The sequence below is a fragment of the Diadema antillarum genome, unplaced genomic scaffold, assembly GCF_040938485.1.
Source record: "Diadema antillarum isolate AM-2024a unplaced genomic scaffold, OU_Dant_1.0 seq00001216_RagTag, whole genome shotgun sequence".
NCBI lineage: Eukaryota > Metazoa > Echinodermata > Echinoidea > Diadematoida > Diadematidae > Diadema > Diadema antillarum.
Window position 1 is genome coordinate 1,044,957 of NW_027272008.1, and position 17,999 is coordinate 1,062,955.

At 37.7% G+C, this 17,999-nt stretch overlaps 1 protein-coding gene across 1 annotated transcript in view; it reads left to right on the plus strand.

Annotated features, from left to right (window-relative positions):
- The window catches only part of LOC139744880 (SHC-transforming protein 1-like), a 128,385-nt gene extending 113,482 nt beyond the window's left edge, over positions 1–14,903 (plus strand). Inside the window, exons 12-14 of the mRNA XM_071655290.1 lie at positions 5,822–6,019; positions 13,428–13,732; positions 14,769–14,903. Coding sequence (XP_071511391.1) covers positions 5,822–6,019; positions 13,428–13,732; positions 14,769–14,903 — 638 coding nt within the window. The remainder of the gene's footprint in view (positions 1–5,821; positions 6,020–13,427; positions 13,733–14,768) is intronic.
- The last annotated feature ends 3,096 nt before the right edge of the window (positions 14,904–17,999 follow it).

The following is a 17,999-nucleotide window of genomic DNA, read 5'->3' on the forward strand; positions in this document are numbered from 1 at the left end:
TTTTATTTCCCCTCAACCTGTCTCTGCCATGGCTACCACAGGGCCTTGTGAATTACTGTGACAGCTGCATTGTACGTTAACCTGTGTGGGATGGGATGGAGAACAAAAAACAAACAAACAAACAAACAAACAACAACAATAATACACAAATGAAGCAAAATCCAAACAAACAAACCCCAAAGGGTGACAAGGGAGAAATGGCCAATCACACCATCAAGAAAGATTCCCTTCTCATATCACTCACACATGATGAAGGAAATCAGATTTTAAAAAGAAATTGGGGGGGGGGGGGGAGGGGGAAGATACCTACAATCGCGATAGTGAACATCTGCCAACAGCGGTTGGAAGAAAGCGTTTTCTATGACCGCGCCTTACGTCAACCTACGTCAGCAGGAGAAAAGTTAAGAGAACCAAGAAATAGAAATGTATTGACTTTAATAAGCTTTGTCCAATGAAAAAATGGACTCATCACAAGTGAATTAATATACCATACACAGAAGCCAGAAGATCATGTTTAATATATATATATTTGTTATTAATCAAGTAAATGTGAATATAACACGTTATTTTGAAAAAAAAAAATCACATTAAACCAGAACGGCGTTAAAAAGTAACTGCCAAGAAATTGGAAAGCTAATTCCCATGACAAAAAAGTGGAGATGTTTGCTCACACATCTACGAACCTACAATTGTTGCACTCTCAGGGAGCACACAAATTTGTCATCGGCACCACAAAACACCGGCCTGAATAGATTGACATCTAACCCAGCATCGCCTGAAGTACAGGAGTATTACATACAAGTAGCTTGAGAATTGTTTTGCCATGGGAATCGCATCTGCTTTCTATCTAATTCATTTCTGGTTTAAAAGAGAGCTGTGAGCTAACCTAAAAGGCTAGAGATTTTGCCCAACATTTGACAAGACTTGAAAGCGTTGCTTTTTCAAACTTTATATTCTGCCTGAAAAGGGAACTGTTGCCCAAAAAAAGTGGCAGAGTGTGTTGAGAGTGAAGCATTGCGGTGAATTTGACGTCTTCTGCGCAAATATCCAGGGGAATTCCTTTGCCATATGTGCATCAATTAGTTTTTGTATTGTTCCTTTAACAAAATAAGAAGAAAATGGAAGAAAGAGAAAAGAAAACAAAGAAATACTTTGAAATTTCCCTGAAGAAATCATAGTGAGATTAGCCCCTAGCTATGCATTAATTCCTTCCCACAATGCCGTTTTCATGTCATGTGATTGAGACGGAATAGGTGTTTGGGGGAACCTGTCAAACTAATGCAAACAAAGCGGGACACGGCGGTTGATAGATGCAACTCTGTTTCTTATTCTCACCTGCGTGCTGCAGGCACACAAGCAAATGACTGCTGGCGATCAGAAAGGGGCGCTTATGTCCAGCTGTTCGTTTGATGGAATTGTTAATTGATTGATTGTATCCATATTCTAAGTTTGAAGTTTGAACAAGTCTGCACTGGAAACAAAATTGTTTTGAAAGGCAAATTGTGGCAGTTGCCAGTCTTTGACTTTGTTTTTCTTGTGTTGTTGTTTTTGTGTAGAAGTGGATTTTTATTGATAACTGGAATATTGATGTTAACCAACTTGCGTGTGTCACCCTTAATTGTACTGTACTGCCTATGGGCTGTGTCACAATGTGATGAACTGCTCAGGAAATGTTAGCGGGTGTTGACCGGGCATTGTAGGCTTGGGGGGAAAAGAAATGAGTGCGCACGGTGCGGAGCATTTTTAAGAGCTCTTGCGTCGTTGGAGTGATTATCTGCCTCTTCTTCTGTCGTCAAGGGTGTTGCGGTTATGGAGCTCAAAATTTGAATTTCGAGCTCCTTGCCGCCGTTACAGGTCAGCTCATTGACTTGTGAGTGTATGTATGTATGAATGTATGTATGTAGTCTCAAGGCGTGAGCAATAAAAAAAAATGATAAAACATTTTAAAAAAAAGATTTTCCAACAGACTTCATTTTCCCCAAGGCATTATGGTTCTTCAGATTAGCTCTGAACTGTCCTTCTCCACTAGATTCAATAAATTTGAAAGTGGTTAGAATATAATCTTTGAACAGTTTACAAGTGTCGGGAACAAGCGACAGATTATGTTACAGGTAATATATTAAGTATTTATGCATGGGCAGTGTATAGCATATTTTTTTTTTCTTGGCTTGTGATATATACTGGTGCAATGTAAGTTTTATCGTACACTATGAAATATGTTTGATAGGGTGCATGTGTCCAAAGTGTGTGCCTTGAGTTGTTCCTGTCACAAGCTACAAATTACAGCCATGAAGCTGATGTAGTGATGTCCCCTGATGTTGAAGATATTTGTCCAATCTCATTTTTCGTTTGTTGGTAATGCATATTTTGAAATTGCTGTAGGTAAACTATTAGTATAAATCTAAGTACCGGGTATTCAAAGTCCCTGAACTCTTCAGTAAAACCCAAATCATTGATAGAAGAGAAGGGGGGGGGGGGGGGGGGGAAGAAAGGGAAAAAGAAGGCGAAAAAGATGGAGAAAGAGAAGATAAACAACTAATCTCTTAAGAAATTAAGGAAATTTGTACAAGTGCAGCTTGAGTTCTCAGATTAAAAAAAGAAACTTGTGTCGGAATCATGCACATGCAACAGTACTCTAGCAAAGTTCAGTAATTGCATATTTCAAGTTGCACGTATATGGTGATCATGGCAAGCATGCATATATTCTGTTTCATATTTTGACGTCTGATAAAAACAAACAGAACAAGAAAACAACTGTTATATGAAAGTATCCAAATTCAATTTTATAAAGCAGAATATCTGTTCTTGAATAAATAGTCACAGAGTTTTGTCTCACAGATCAATTCTATAATGACGCTCAAGTGTGTAAACTTGGAATACCGTGTTCTGAATGTAGGTCCACAGCCTATATCTCATCAGTCAGTTTGAAAGTAAATGTCATTATGAAGGTATAAGAGTCTGGTATACTTGAAAAATTGTCATTTCCAGATGCTTTGAATAAGAAATCCCAAACACCCCCCCCCCCCCCCCCCCCCCCCCCCCACACACACACACACACCCACTTACACACAAAACCAATACCACCAGAAGGTGAACAGATGTCGGCTACGAGGAATTGAAAGAAAGACGCCAGATTTAGTCACTAACGTCACAGGAAACGTTTTTCATTGATGAAAAAACAGGTTTGAGGAGATGTTGAATCGGACACCCACCCCAGCTTCAATGGAAGATTAATAGACCTTGTGCGAGTATGTCAATTTACCAACGCCACGTAGACATCCTGTTGGGCCTGCTTCAAAGCTAGCAAATGAGACTGGGATTTTCTTTTGAAGTGGCAGGATAATGATTTTGCAAGAGATAATTTTTATCTTTTATCTGACTGTTTTTGGTGCAAAAACGGAGCATAGACATTCCTTGACTGTAATTTATTGCACTTGATTTGTAAGTTTTGGGGCTGCAGCAGGGAGATGAAAGTTGAAGGGAGGGGGAGGAGGAGGAGGAGGGGGCTCTTTTGATTTCTGTAAAAGTGCATTGGGAGAAGCCTTTGTTTTTCCATCTGGAAGAAGATGGCACAGACATAGGTAGGAATTAGAGAATTCAGCTAGTGTAACAGTTGAGAAATGAAATACATTTATGTCCTTTAAGATTATTTTCATTTCTTCCACTTTGTTTGGATTCCTACATTAGCCTTGAGGTTACTGGAGACTTGTTTTTGTGTGATATCTACTTCGTTATTAAATGAAATAGATGTTGAGGTGTGCCAAATTCTCTTACCACACATGACTCTCAGTGGTAATGTGATTGGATACCACCCACTTGTGTATTTAAATAAAAAGATAATTCAGAGATCAAATCTTTTATCCACACCATATTTCCTGGTTCCTGAATTGCTCTGTGGGAATTACACGTGACTGGTTGATTGTCTCACATTTTGGAATATCACAGAGCAATTATATGCAAAAACTGTCGTTGTTCATATTTGAAGAAATGTTTTTAGCAAATATGCATGTAAAACCTTTCCATATTTGTCATTATGTAAGCTTCCTGTAGCTACCTAACAATTATTTATTTTCATTTAAAAAAAAGGAAATTGCCTCTATTTAAAGTAGATTTTGATCATGAAAGTACAACATTGATATATTTTTTTTAACATCCATGCCAACATCTTTGTGTTCGTGAGTGTTGGTGACTCTTTTATTTTATTTTCACAATGTAGACACTCAGTACATTATTTTGCAAGTGATGTTGAGTAAATCAAACTTTTAAGAGGCCAAGGCAATTTCATCAATGCATACCATTCAAGCACATGACTTTACATTTGTATGAACCTTATTTTTCATCTACATTTCATTTCATCCTCTCTCCATTCTGAACAGAAAATATCAACTTGCTCTTGTTTTTTGTTTCCTAGACTCTGTTTTTAGCTGGAAATCTCAGTTCTTAGGTTTTGTTCTCAAGATCTTGTTTCTCTTTGTGTTTCAGTCTCCCATAATGTCACTGCTTGACTTTTTGATAAAATGCACGGTACTGCATGTTTCACAAATAATGCAGATGCAGGGGGAAGCGGTGCATGAAATACGATGTATATGCTGTACATGTACTGTATGTATGCTCGAGTTAACCCCAGTAGTTGCAAGCACACCTCATGAGTCACTATGTGCACACAATTATAACGACACATTAAAACAACCCATTCATCATCTCTTATTTTACGGCCATAATCAAAAGTTGAGATTTACCACTGCCATCATACAGTAATCCATCTCATCGCGGACTGGACTACTTGTGTACACCCATGTGTGTGTGTGTGTGTGTGTGTGTACAATGTACTGTTATTGAGGTGATGTGCATGTGCATATGGAGAAATGATGTAACAAACATTAAATCATATACATGTTTACTGTTAGTAGAGTTTCAGTCCAATGTGGACAACTGATTGGAATTGTGCAGAAATTGTGCTAGAAAGCTTGACAATTTTTGTAAGATGATGCATGCAACACAAGAGAGAAGAATTCCCTTTGAAAAAAGGTGGTTTTTTTTAATTCTCTGTACAGCAAGCATGTGTGTGTCAAGAACTGTTTTGAATGAAATAATGATAGGGCTGCAGATCTAAAGCATGCATCAAGTAAAATGCAATGTCACAATGAACAATATGCTTCTTACCTTAAGATTGCAAAATTTCTTTAATGTTACTTTAATGTTATTCTCATTTCCGTACGATGCTTGTTTCTTATAACGTTAACCAGAACATCTATTCATGCTTCTGTTTTGAGTGAAATTTTGTCTGCGGATATATGAATTCATGTATTAATTCTCTTTGTTTTTTGCTCTAAAAAATATTCAGTTCTTTTATTTCTGATGTCCAGGCTTCTGTAATCTCTTTCCAAGAAAGAACATATGTAGTTGTTTATTATTTTGAGTATATTGGTGGGTTTGAATACGATGGTAGAGACTTAAACTTGCAAGCTTATTCTTTACTTGGCGGCATGATTTATCACAAATTTTGAGCTGCAAATGTTGCACTGAATTTTATTGCTTTTGATCCCACAACTTTTGACGGTAAAATTAATCTGTTTTCTCAGTTCTTTATGTTTCTGATGCATTTCATGTATGGAAGATGTCAGGTTTGTGGATGTACACAATCAAAACTCACAGCAAATGGCACTTTGTGTAGTGATTACCTTGATATGTTTCTCACGCAAACTGCTGCACAAAGTTTTGAATAGAAAATTTGCCTTGTAGTAAAGTAAAGTTTTGGATTCAAAGTACTATACTTACACTATATGTCAATGATAATATCTTGATTTTATTGTCTATGCAGTTGGTTGCTTGGTATTTGACGACAACCGACCCGTATCGGCAAACTACGACAATCCGCAGAGCCCCAAGTTTAACGATCGCAAGATGGCGGATCCGATGTACAACACATCGCTGCCCAACCATCCACTGAATCTCGACGGCGGACAACAGAGGGCGCCAAACAGTACCGGGCAGAATGCTGTCGATCCATTTGATATGGGTGAGTTTTTGACCCATCGCTGTAACAATTGTTTGAAATTTGGAGCTGATACGACACAGGTCACATGCTATTTCAATAAGAAACAGTGTTTGAATTGATCATATTTGCAATCAATCTCTGCATCAACTCCATAATTTTGTGATATGAATGTATTTTACTGTATACACCGAATATTTTCCAAGATTTTTATTTTTGTGAATTTCACGAGTCAGGTGCTATTTGGGAAATTCAAGACATGCAAAAATATCAACTCTGATCCTGATATGAATGTGACGTATGCATATACATTCTCCGTTCAGTACAGGATTCCACAATCGCGAATTTAAGCACTCGTGAAATCGTTGGGAAGTCCCGATTCACGAAAATTTATACTTGCTAAATATATGATATATACAGTAAATGAGAAATATTGGTGGAAAACTTCATGTGCGCATCACAAAATCAGGCTAAAAGGGAAAAGAAAAAAAAGTTCAAACCTGCCAAATATACATTGTCATGTACTGTTTTAACATATGTTGAGTGAACTTCGTACTTAAGTGCTATGTTGTAATCTTTTTAACAGCAATGATCTTTGTGCTTGATTTCAACCATTGCATCCGCCAGTTCTATTATTACTTAATGCTTGTTTGTAAGGATTGACTGTTTTGTCTTTATTTACCAAAAAGTTGTGCAAGAGATGAGATTGCAGTTTGCACCACAGTTTGGTTTCTTTTTCCCCAAGTGACCAAATCATAATCATCCTACCTCAATTAAGAGAACAGTGATTGGATTCTGGGTTTCCAAATTCTGTTACTTGTTTAAAGACAATCTAATCCTGCTTCCTTTGAGGTTCCCAGATCTTCTGAGACACTGTGTGGGAACCGTTAGCTTCCCTTAGGCAAAGGCTTATCCTGTCATCGACCATTTGATATTTGCATTTGGGGAAATCTGTCTGACATGAGATTATGTGCGACATCTCACATGGGACTGGGCTATTGCATACTAATATGCAGCAATTCTGTTTCACTCAGTTCTGCATGCAAGTCTCATTCCCAAAACTTTGTGTCCATGTTTGTAATATGCAATGTTCTCTTGTTTGTAACCTCAGAGTGATCATGGTTGTGGCATGGAGTGTTTTATTGTTGTAAAAAAAGAAGAAGTTTTTTTTTCTTGTTATAAGCCAGAGAATGTAAAGAAAGATAAAGCTGGAGCAAGATAACATGAATTTCAGGTAGTCAGCTACCTCTGACCTTTTAAATGTGAAGAAATAAGTTCAAAAGACTACCTCTGTATCCTGTTGGCATCTTAGTTGTTTTGATCAGGTTACATCGTTTGTTTGAATGTCTTAGTTGTGAGAGCGCAGCTGGAGCCCAGGTGCCCATGATTTGCGACATAGCAAGGGGGACTCTAGGTGGTTTAAATTCAAACCATGGTTTGTGCAAATTTCTTCTGCGTAAATACGATTGGCAGACTTCATACGCAGGCAGACGTCTAGTAATAATGGCGCATTGATACGCGCATGTCCAAGGTACATTTGTACACCTACACTGTATTTCACACTTATTTTTACCATGGTCTAAATTTAAGCCACCTTCATGAATTTCATTGGGCCTGTGGCATTTTGGGTAGTCTTAAAGAAGATGGCTAGTAACTGATCAGTGGGAATCAGTGGGAGTGTTGGGAGATGATTGTTCCAACTCTTGTGGGATTCATTTAAGAGTACATTGTATATTGTTGTGTGAAAATCATTTGCTTCAGAACGGTCTCATATTCCAATAATGTGCAGTTTAATGCCCCGTCACTGTACAGGCATGGTAACCTGGAAACATTAAACTGCACATTACTTGAATATGAGACCATTCTGAAGCAAATGATTTTCACACAACAATAGATATATAATGTACTCTTAAATGAATTCCACAAGGATTGGAACAATCATCCCCCAGCATTCCCACTGATTCCCACTGATCAGTTACTAGCCATCCCCTTTAACCCTTTCCCGACTAATTTTGGTGGTCAGATTGGGTTGTTTCATGCTACACTCTCTCATCATATGTAATTCGCTAAATTTTATTCTTAGGGTCAGATCTTGTCTGGATTTTCTGGCAGTTTTCTGTGTAATATTGCAGGGATGTCACAGTTGAGGAGTTACTGTCATGTTAAAGGCCTGTAGACGTAGAGTGATGTTGACTAGCACTGTTGAGTCTATCTTTGTTTTTCCTAACCGCATGCCATTGGACATTTTCTTTGGAGTAGATTCTGTTGAAGGAGGTAGTGTTTAGTAATTAGCAAATGTAAGGAAAAAAATTGATTGCCGCTGAATCTGGCTAAGCTTAATTCTAAGTGGTTCAATTTGCAAATTCCAAAACATTTTGATGATTTTGATCATGTACGCAAGCAATGCTGAAATACTGTATCACAGAAATTTGTCAGTGATGATTCACTGTGATAGAACCAGCACAGTTCTGTATCAGTGGGACTGATGTGATTATTGTTCATTCATGAAACCTGCTTTCCCTATCATTCCTTCATGGTTAAGGTGTTCATGTTGATAAATAGGACAAACAATTCCTCCATCGTAATGTAATGTTCAGTTCAGTATTGGATATTAATTTTAGATAATGGTCTGTAAACCTTGTAATTGTGAGAGGGGTGAAAGAGCAAAAAAAGCACAAAGAGGGACAAAAATTAGTGGCATCTGGAGAAAGAAGAGATGAGAGGATGAGTTTCCTTGGCAACCAAAAGAGAGGATGGAGAGATGTCCCACATGCAGAGGATGTAATCAATTACTTCTGCAATGAGGTCGGGGGCTCCCATCTCAATTTGCAATTAATGCAGGTTTTAATGTTTTTAGTTACTAAGGCAGCAGGCAGATAAGAAAACAAAAAAAGTGCAAGCAAATGTTCAGTTGTTGATGCGCTGTACTGCACTTATCGAAGCTTACAATAATTAAAAACTGTGCAATGAAATGGACCCCCTCAGTGCAGCAGGAATATGTTCATAAAGCATATATCAGAGAAGTCAACATTTGAATCATGTTGTAAAGGAACAGTGTTCCTAGATCAGTTATAAAGACCATTTAAAAATGGTTAGGTAGGTCTATGCAGAACTACTAAATGGGGGTAAGCATGTAAAAGCAATTTTGTTTTGGAGGAAATAACAGGCTGTTAAGATTAAGCAAACTTCTCTTAAATTAATTGAATAATTGTTTACTATCATGAACTGTAGCTTAGAAACATTCACCTTCCAAAAAGTACATCTCTGATTAACAATAAAAGATGTGGCATTAAAAAAAAAAAAGGTCTATAAGCTATAAAGATATGCTTATAATTCAATGAGGATGATGATCATATCACTGCAGGTGATGATTACATTTTAATAGTGAGATATAATTGGTAGTGATATGACAAGATGTGGAGTAAGACTACATTCTAGATATTGTCGTCATGCCTTTTAACCCGTTGAGGACAATCTGATTTTGCTATAACACGCATATCCCAGAGACACCTTCCCTAGTATACTTGGGATAGTCTTCAATGGATTAAAGGGACTGTACAGTACTGGTTGAGGTGAGGGTTCAGGTTTACAAATTTTTTTTGGCGAGACAATGAGAAACCTCGTATGAAATATGAAAGAGCATGTAATTTCAAGAAGGATTCAACGTTAATTTCATGAAAATTGGCCTTGAAATGGCTGAGATATCCAAAAAAGCGTTCCTGACAAAATTGACAGGCCACGACTTTTATTAGGATCTCTTTGTTTTACCTTGTTTTTAGATATCTCAGTCATTTCAAAACTGATTTTCATCAAATAAACTTTTGATTCCCCTTAGAATTGTATGCTCTTTAACATTTCATAGAGTGGTTTCTAAATATCTCGCAAAAAGTTACAAGCTGAATCCTCACCTCAACCAGTACTTTACAGTCCCTTTAACATGATGTGAAGACATCCTAATGCTTCATGTAGACAAACACATTAGTGTCACTAATACCAATAAGATGAAGAGAAACGTGAGATGCAGCGTAGATACTTCTCACAGATGCAAACCCAACAGGCTCATTAATTAATCAACACGCGTGATTATCTCCTTCAAGATGATGATTGCTCAACCAAAAATGAAAACTGCTTGAAATCTTTTGCACAGAAATTTTCCAAAGTGCTCCAGATGAGAGCATTGATCCTTCTCTTGTATTTGTGGGGGGGGGGGGGGGGGGTGGACCCACATTTCCTCACATATTACATCTCAAGGACAACTTAAATTCAGCCTTGAAGCCTGTTTGTTTGTTTTCATTACTGTCTTTCCCCTTGTCAATATTACTCCATTGATTCTCCATCAGCTCTGACCTTTTGGTAGTGGAGTTTAACTTTTTCTGTTACAGTTCAGAAAATTTAAAATGTCACCTCAGTGATGAAGTGGATAACCAGAAGTTCTGTTTCCACTAAGATCATTACCTTGACATAGGCCTACCTATGATTCATGATTCCTTCTTTCTTTTATGATGTACCCGTCGCTGCCATTTCTGCCCTGTGAATTGCAGGGAAACGACATATCCTGATTCCATGTCAGTAGTGGATACGCTTTGATACGTCACACCTCCCAACTTCTCACATGCCGTTTCTCTGGACTTTGATTAACCTGCTTGGTGCTCCCTCCGTGTTTGAGTACTTTTGCCAATTTTCACCTGAACATGATGTGTAGCATTTGATGACTTATGGGTCAACTTATGACTCAAGACCACCTGTAATTCAGGAACAATTTTGTCCTTTTCACAGGGATTATTCATTGATCATGGAAACATATAAGCATCGTGAAAATGTATGACAAAAATGTCTGTTTTTTAAAGCAATTGTTCTTGTTTGAACCTTGAATTTATGGGATTCTTTCACTGATTGGCACATCGGCTAGAGTGTTTTCTACGCTGATTGGTGCAGGTGTTAATTGTTTGGAAACTAAACAGCGAATGAAAACAGATTACCTGATCCCTTCAATCCCCATTGTCTCGTTTTACCCTCCTGTTCAACTGAGGCACATTATTATGCCTGAGTGGGCTTGCTAACTTACAATTTTGCCAAGTTTAGAGGACTAAAGAGGTAGCTGCTGATGGAAAAAGTGTCGCAAGTTTCCACTAAGTGCATGCACACACAAAGAACTGAGCTGGAAGTTGTTGAAATAGATGCATTTCAACTGCTAGGCATCTCATTCTTATGTTACAGGTACCTTTGTGGCAGTACAGCAAAAAAAAAAAGGGGGGGTGGAGAACATTTGAGAAGGGATAATCAGTTCTAGTTTTGAGAAAAGTGTTCCACAGTAGGGCTGGAATTCTCCTTAACTTTCACTCTAGAGCCATGGCCAGTGACAGATTGTACCTTGTTTGCAACTCACACAAGTTTCTTGTCTTGTGTGATTCTGTAGAATCTCTACAATTGCCACTTTTTGTCCCTCAGGGGAGTTCTGCCATGTAAATTGTTGAAATTATCCTTCATTGCTTTTCTCCTCACTGGGTAAAATAACTTTTACAAAATCCCTCCTCTACCTGGTGTATTGCGGGTTGTTTAAATTGTTAATGCAGATATCGTCCATTGGCAACTCCCAGAATTGTCCAAGATTTTCACTTGGCAGGCAACTTCGGTTTAAATTACTGGGCCCTTCTATTAGATGAATTTCAGCCTGCCTTGCAGAAAATACGTCATTATGAATTCAAGCTCTCGATTTCAATTGCTAATCCAGCATTTGCCATGATACGTAATGGCTATTTATATTCTGAGGTAAATGCTTTGGGGCCTATTAGCTGGCAAGAGATGTTCTGACAGATAGTACAAGAACACTGACAACAATGCTTGATAGTTCTTTCCATGGAACCCTCTGGGCAATGCTAGTGTGTGGAGTCTTTTACCCTAGTTTGTACAGTCACAATAATATCAACCTAACTTGGAAGAGTCTTTGCCTAGTGGCATCTAATTTGTGTTCTCCTTCTTTTCTTTTTTAAAATAATTTCTTCCACTGGAATTACATTTTGAACACCACTTGCTGTAATTGAGTGGAATGTCAAGATACTGCTCATTTCAGTTTTGCAGGTTTTTTTTTTCTTCCTATTTTGACCTGATTCTTATCACATTTTCAAATGTTCCACCAGTTATGTATTGGATTTGTGTGCGTCTGTGAGTGTGTGCATGTTTTGATGTGTGGGGACCACTTGTATGTGGATTCGTGTGAATCCTGTGGACTTAATTTCAGAGCATCCCTATCTCCGTAAAGGCATTTGCGTTGTAAGGGTAATGATTTTGACAAGAGAAAGAGGCAGGTATGTTTGAGCATGAGGTGGCAGGATTGAAAATGCGCATTTTGCATGCAGGTTTTCAAGAAATAAGGGTTTCTGTTTACATCCAAGGCATGTCGATGAAATGAAGTGAAGAATATATGCTTGTCAACACAGATTTCTAAACAAGAGGAAAATTTATATGAATTTTCCCCCTTCGTATTATATGCTCTTGGAGTAAGATCCAGTCACTAAGGGAAGGAGTACACTTTGAAGTACTGTACACGTGTATCAAAATAACAGAGAATGTGTACCACTTATTTTGTGTTGTGTCTGAATCTCAAGTCACCACTGTTGAAAATTAAGCTGATGAAGGTCATACATTATTTTATCTTGCCTGGCCTACAGCGCTACATCTTTTACGTGGACCTTTCTTTTTACAATTTTACACAATGATTTTCAGCAAATAATTTCATGTAGATTTTTATTTGTACTTGCTCATTTTTCTTTTTTCCACTTTCAAATGTGTGTTTGTATATTTTGTGTCAAACTAAATTGATCAGTTGCAATTGCTGAAATGGAAAGAATTTGTGATATTTGGAATAGTAGATGATTTGAATAGCTTTGAATTAAATTGAAATATTGCTGACATCAGATTGAGCTAAAATGGGCATCTACAAATAATGCAAAAATGATTTACTTTACTTCTTATGGGGGGGGGGGGAAATTATTTATGGCCGGTGTTTATTTACCCAAATTTCAGTTTGATGAATCAGAATGTGCTGAACTAGTTTAAGACTAAAGATGCGGGGACAAATTGTTTGTTGACTAATTGCAGATGTTGCCTCTCATAAGCAAATGTAATGTGACCTTGAAACCACTTTTCACCTCCTGTGTCTGTGGGACTCATTTTACCAATGAAAAATTACGGCTGACATGAGGTTACACATACACTTCACCACTTTTGCAAGTCAGATCAGATTGCTTTGTGAAATAGTTAGTCAAGGAAAAAGAATGCCAAAGAGTATTACTAAAGAGTATTTTAGTAACTACTGATGCATAACCTTTGTTCCATACATTTCTATCTAGCTGTCGTGATCAAGGGAATATATATTTCCCATTTGATGTCAGATTCTAGATGTTTCAACTACATTTTTTCTTCGATTCTACAGAGCCATTTAACCCAGAGGCAGCCAAACAGCCAGCTGGTCTTGCTGGGGGTGGGGCATCCACGCCCGATGTGGCTGCGGTGTCCCCGACCACGCCCGGTGGCAACAACTCTGCAGCTTCCAACAACCCCCTGTACAACGAGGAGTGGTTCCACGGTCCCATGACGCGCAAAGAGGGAGAGGCGTTGCTTAGCAATGACGGGGACTTCCTCGTTCGGGAGAGCACGACTGCCAAGGATCAGTACGTCCTCAGTGGCATGCAGAACGGAGCCCCCAAGCACCTGCTCCTGGTGGATCCGCAGGGAAAGGTAATTGACTCATGGTTGACTCGATGTCTTCCATGTCTCCTTTTGTTCACACCATACGTTACTGTAGTTCAGAGGATATTGCCCCTCACATTTAAAACTACATATGGGACTTATCGTTGAAACCAAGTGCTTGATGTTACTTGATTGCATTATGTCTTTTGTCTTCTTGCACTTGTTGTGCAGCTCTCTTAACACAAATTCAGTGATTGTTTAAAGAACATAGAGTTCAAAGAGCATAAAGACAATATTGTTGAACAGTGGTTCATATAATTTTTGTTCGAGAAGAAAAGAAACATTTTTCAGATGAACCAATGTCAGTACTTTCAAAATTGAAATACATCAATCTTTTCTCCAGAAAAAAAAAACAAATTAATTGGAAAGGTTTAATTGGTACATTTAGAAATCTGTGTAACCAAGAATTTGTTTAGTATTGATATTTCTCCGCAGTGAATTGAAATCTATGTAACCGAGAATTTGCTTAGTATTGACATTCCGCCGCAGTAAATCAGAAAAATAATCATGCACAATTTTTTCCTTCAAGTAGTTATGTTACTGGTGCTCTTCCAGCAGTTTACTATGACTTCCCACTGAAAACTGGAATCATACCACCATGCCTATCGGTTACCAATTTGGCAGTGTGGTTCTTTGACACAGTTTTTGCAAGTGTTTTGTCCATTTTTGTTTCTACACATTGAGATCACACACATGATGAATTTGTACATAGCACTTTATAGAAAAAAAAAAAGAACTAAGTCATGATATTTGCTATGAGAATTGCCATATCAGATCCGTATTCAACACATTTTATTGACATGAAATTACCATTTTCGTTCAATATTTCTGCCAGCCATTCCTATACTAGTAGGCAACCTGGTCCAGCAGACAGGTCGGACCAGTGGAGAAAATGGGTTAGTGTGCAATCCTGCCATAGGACAGTTAAAAGATAAAAAAGAGAAAAAGTGACAGTGATACTGCAAAGAAAACTCATCTCTTAAACCAGGCTCTTGTTCTCCACTGTTCTCTTTTCATCATGCAGGTCAGAACGAAGGACAAGGAGTTTGACAGTGTCAGCCACCTCATCAACTACCACCGGAATAACCGCCTCCCCATCATATCCGCCGGAAGCGCCGTCCACCTAAAGACACCTGTTGTCAGAAAACTGAACACCTAGGGTCTGCCTTGCACACCCCTGTGAGTGGTGCTGGCTCTGCAGGGGGGGATTACACACCGATGTGTTTGAGAGACAAAACAAAACACAAACAAAAAACTGAGAATGTATTTTTTCTTTTCAATTTATGTCCTACTTTTTTGCTCTGCAAAATGTCTGTTCTATTCATATGTAATCTCTCTCTCTCTCTCTGCTTTCTCTCATTTTTCTCTTACTGTGTTTCTTTGTTTTTCTTTCCTGACACTGGTGTACTTTGACATCAGCATATACTGAAGCAGAACAGAAAATGCATTCCATGTCCGGTGTCTAGTTGGTTCCCAAGGCATGAGAAACTGTATTAATGTTATGTTCATATGTCAGATGGACAAATAAAAGAAGAAGTAAAATCTGTTTTGTCCTTATGCTGCTACTTGGTCACTCTTAGGAGATCGGAATGTATTTTTGAAGAATGTAAATGAGATATTTATAAACGTTTCTGGTTTCTGAGTTAATTGTATTTCATTTTCATTCTACACGTCATATTTGGAAATCTCTCTACCCTTTTTTGCAGGAATCCTTGTCAAAGTTTGCAGAATGAGAAGCAAAGTGTGTCTTTAAATCATTTCTATCCCCTCTGCTTTTTCTTCCTATTGCTTTCCAGTTGATACTTGACGTGATATGGTGCCCAAAATCTTACAAAGATTGATTCTATGTGTATGTGCTATGTTCAGAAGAGTTTGCTGAAAAAAATAAGTACTGTTATTACTGTGTTTATGCCATGTTCTACTTTCTGCCTTGTGCTGAAACTTTCTGATAGAAAAGTGCTTGTTTGACCAGAGCAAATACTTCAAACTAGTTGAGTTTTTGGCATGAGTAAATTAAAGGTGCGTGAAGTCATTGGGAAGAGGGGGAGTCAATTTGTTTTTCACAACTTGCAACCCCCTGGTTGTTAGCCTTCGTCCCAGAGGAAACCATTTTATAGTTTGAAAGTGATGGAAGGGCATTTGATAAACACAGTAAGAAAAAGCTGTACTTACTCTTTGTGTCCCCTTCCCAGATTATCATCTGTGAACTTTTTGTGTTTCTATTCTGTGAATTCTCCTCTTGATCCCTGTACTGTTGTCCTGTGAATGTTGATTCTGTATAGATAACATGTTTACGCTGTTAGGTACCATACCCCAGTGACAATGCGTGCAATGGGGAAAAAGTTTAAAAACAAAAACAAAAAACTGACCTTTCGATCAAGTAGGAGTTACATGACATATTCTTGTTTTTTGATACTCATTTTTGTTTTACTCAGAAGAACGTGTCTATGCACTTATAGGTTATTCGCAAGGCTCTCTTAAAGTAGATTAAGTAACCTCCACTGCTACAAAAGTTTATAAGCTTACGTGTTTATATGGCAGAACGTTTTGATATACTTACTTGAATTTATTCATGTGTTAGAAATGCGCAGTCGTAACCCAGCTATACCATCTTATTTACCTGAGCAAAACTAGCTACTCTGCTTGGATGGTACATGTTCTGTAGACAGGTCAAGTTCCACCTCTGTGAAACACCCCTTTAATGTGTAGATCCTCTTCAATTTGAGAGAGCATAATTTTGAGTCACATGGCCCAAGAGTTTCAGGTTGTAGCATTCTGTTTAGAGCAACCTGGCTCCAAACTGTGCAAGTTTGCAAGAACCTCCTTGTGATGTTTTGTGTCAGTGAGTGTGACACTTTTCAAGTGTCCAGAAGTACATGTACAACTGTGAAATTATAATTATGCAAAGTTTTAGGTGCATATAATGATTTGGTGATTTGATATTCAGGACCAGTTGTCTTTTTTTTGGGGGGGGGGCGGAGGGGGTGGGGTTCAACTGCTAAGTGCACAGCACACTTTGCTTGCTCTGTGTATATGCATACCTAGAACCCTTTTTTTTTTCTTTCTTTTTTTTTGCTATAAGTATCTCTTTACCCATTTGTTAATATTGATGTTGATATATTTGACGTTAAAATATTGATAGAAGAACACAGAATACTGACCTTAGAAGGAGTTTGAGCTGCTTTCGTTCATGCCATAAACAAGTCTTTTCTTCTGATACCTCAGCTGCAATTCCTCACAATACTTTACCAATGGCAAGGCATTAGTACAGAAAGGTAAGAGCTTATAGTAGTATATTTCTCTGAAGATGAGTGTCTGTAGATAATGATTGTAGTAAGGAATGACATAATATCTGTAGTAGATATGAAAATTTAATTTTACTGAGCTATATCCCATCATCAACTTTTGTATGCTTGCTAAGTTATTATAATATCATTATATCCCTTTCATAAGAAAAACAAGGAAAAATTTTTTTATAGACATTTACGGTATTCCGCAATGTGTTTCATTTCCCATGACTTGTGTTTAGCCTCAAAAAGATTTGTGTATTTCTAAGAACTATTTGCTTCAATCACTCTATGAATGGAAAACTTTTTTTTACTCTCTTGGAATATGCAAGTAAACAGATTGTCTTTAATGCATCAACCACCACATACTGTCATTAGAGGTGGGAAAAGTAAATTGGGATTTGGAGGATGATTTTCTCAAATATTATGTATTACTATCACAGAGTCAAAATGAAAAAGGCAGTTCGTACAGCTTACAGTGAAAAGATAGATGTTATTTTGGTGTCTATGCATTGTTTGATACTGTGTATAACCAACTTTTCTCATGGTGACTATTTGTTTGCAGTGAACATTGACAGTGAAAAAAAAAACAAGTAAAAAACAAAAACACAAAGTTTTAGTTATATGAGTGTGCCTATTGGAAGAATAGGTTAATTGACTAAACTTTTGGCTGGTAAGCTCTGATATCAAGTTGTCTTTTCCTAGAAGTTCAATGGGTTTTGGAACAGGTTCTAATCCACAAATGCAAAGAGTTTCTCGATCAAATTACTGTCAAGGCGGGTGAGATGACGGTATACTGTAGTCTGCACAGAGAATCAGGTCCATTAAACACATTCATTTCTTGGAAAGGACTGAAAGAGAAAAATGGAAAAAAGAAGAAAAAGAGCTTAATTCTAGATGTCTCTAATGGTTTAGTTTTATTTGCATTTGCAATGGACATTTGCAAAGAGACCTCGGTAAAGGACAGA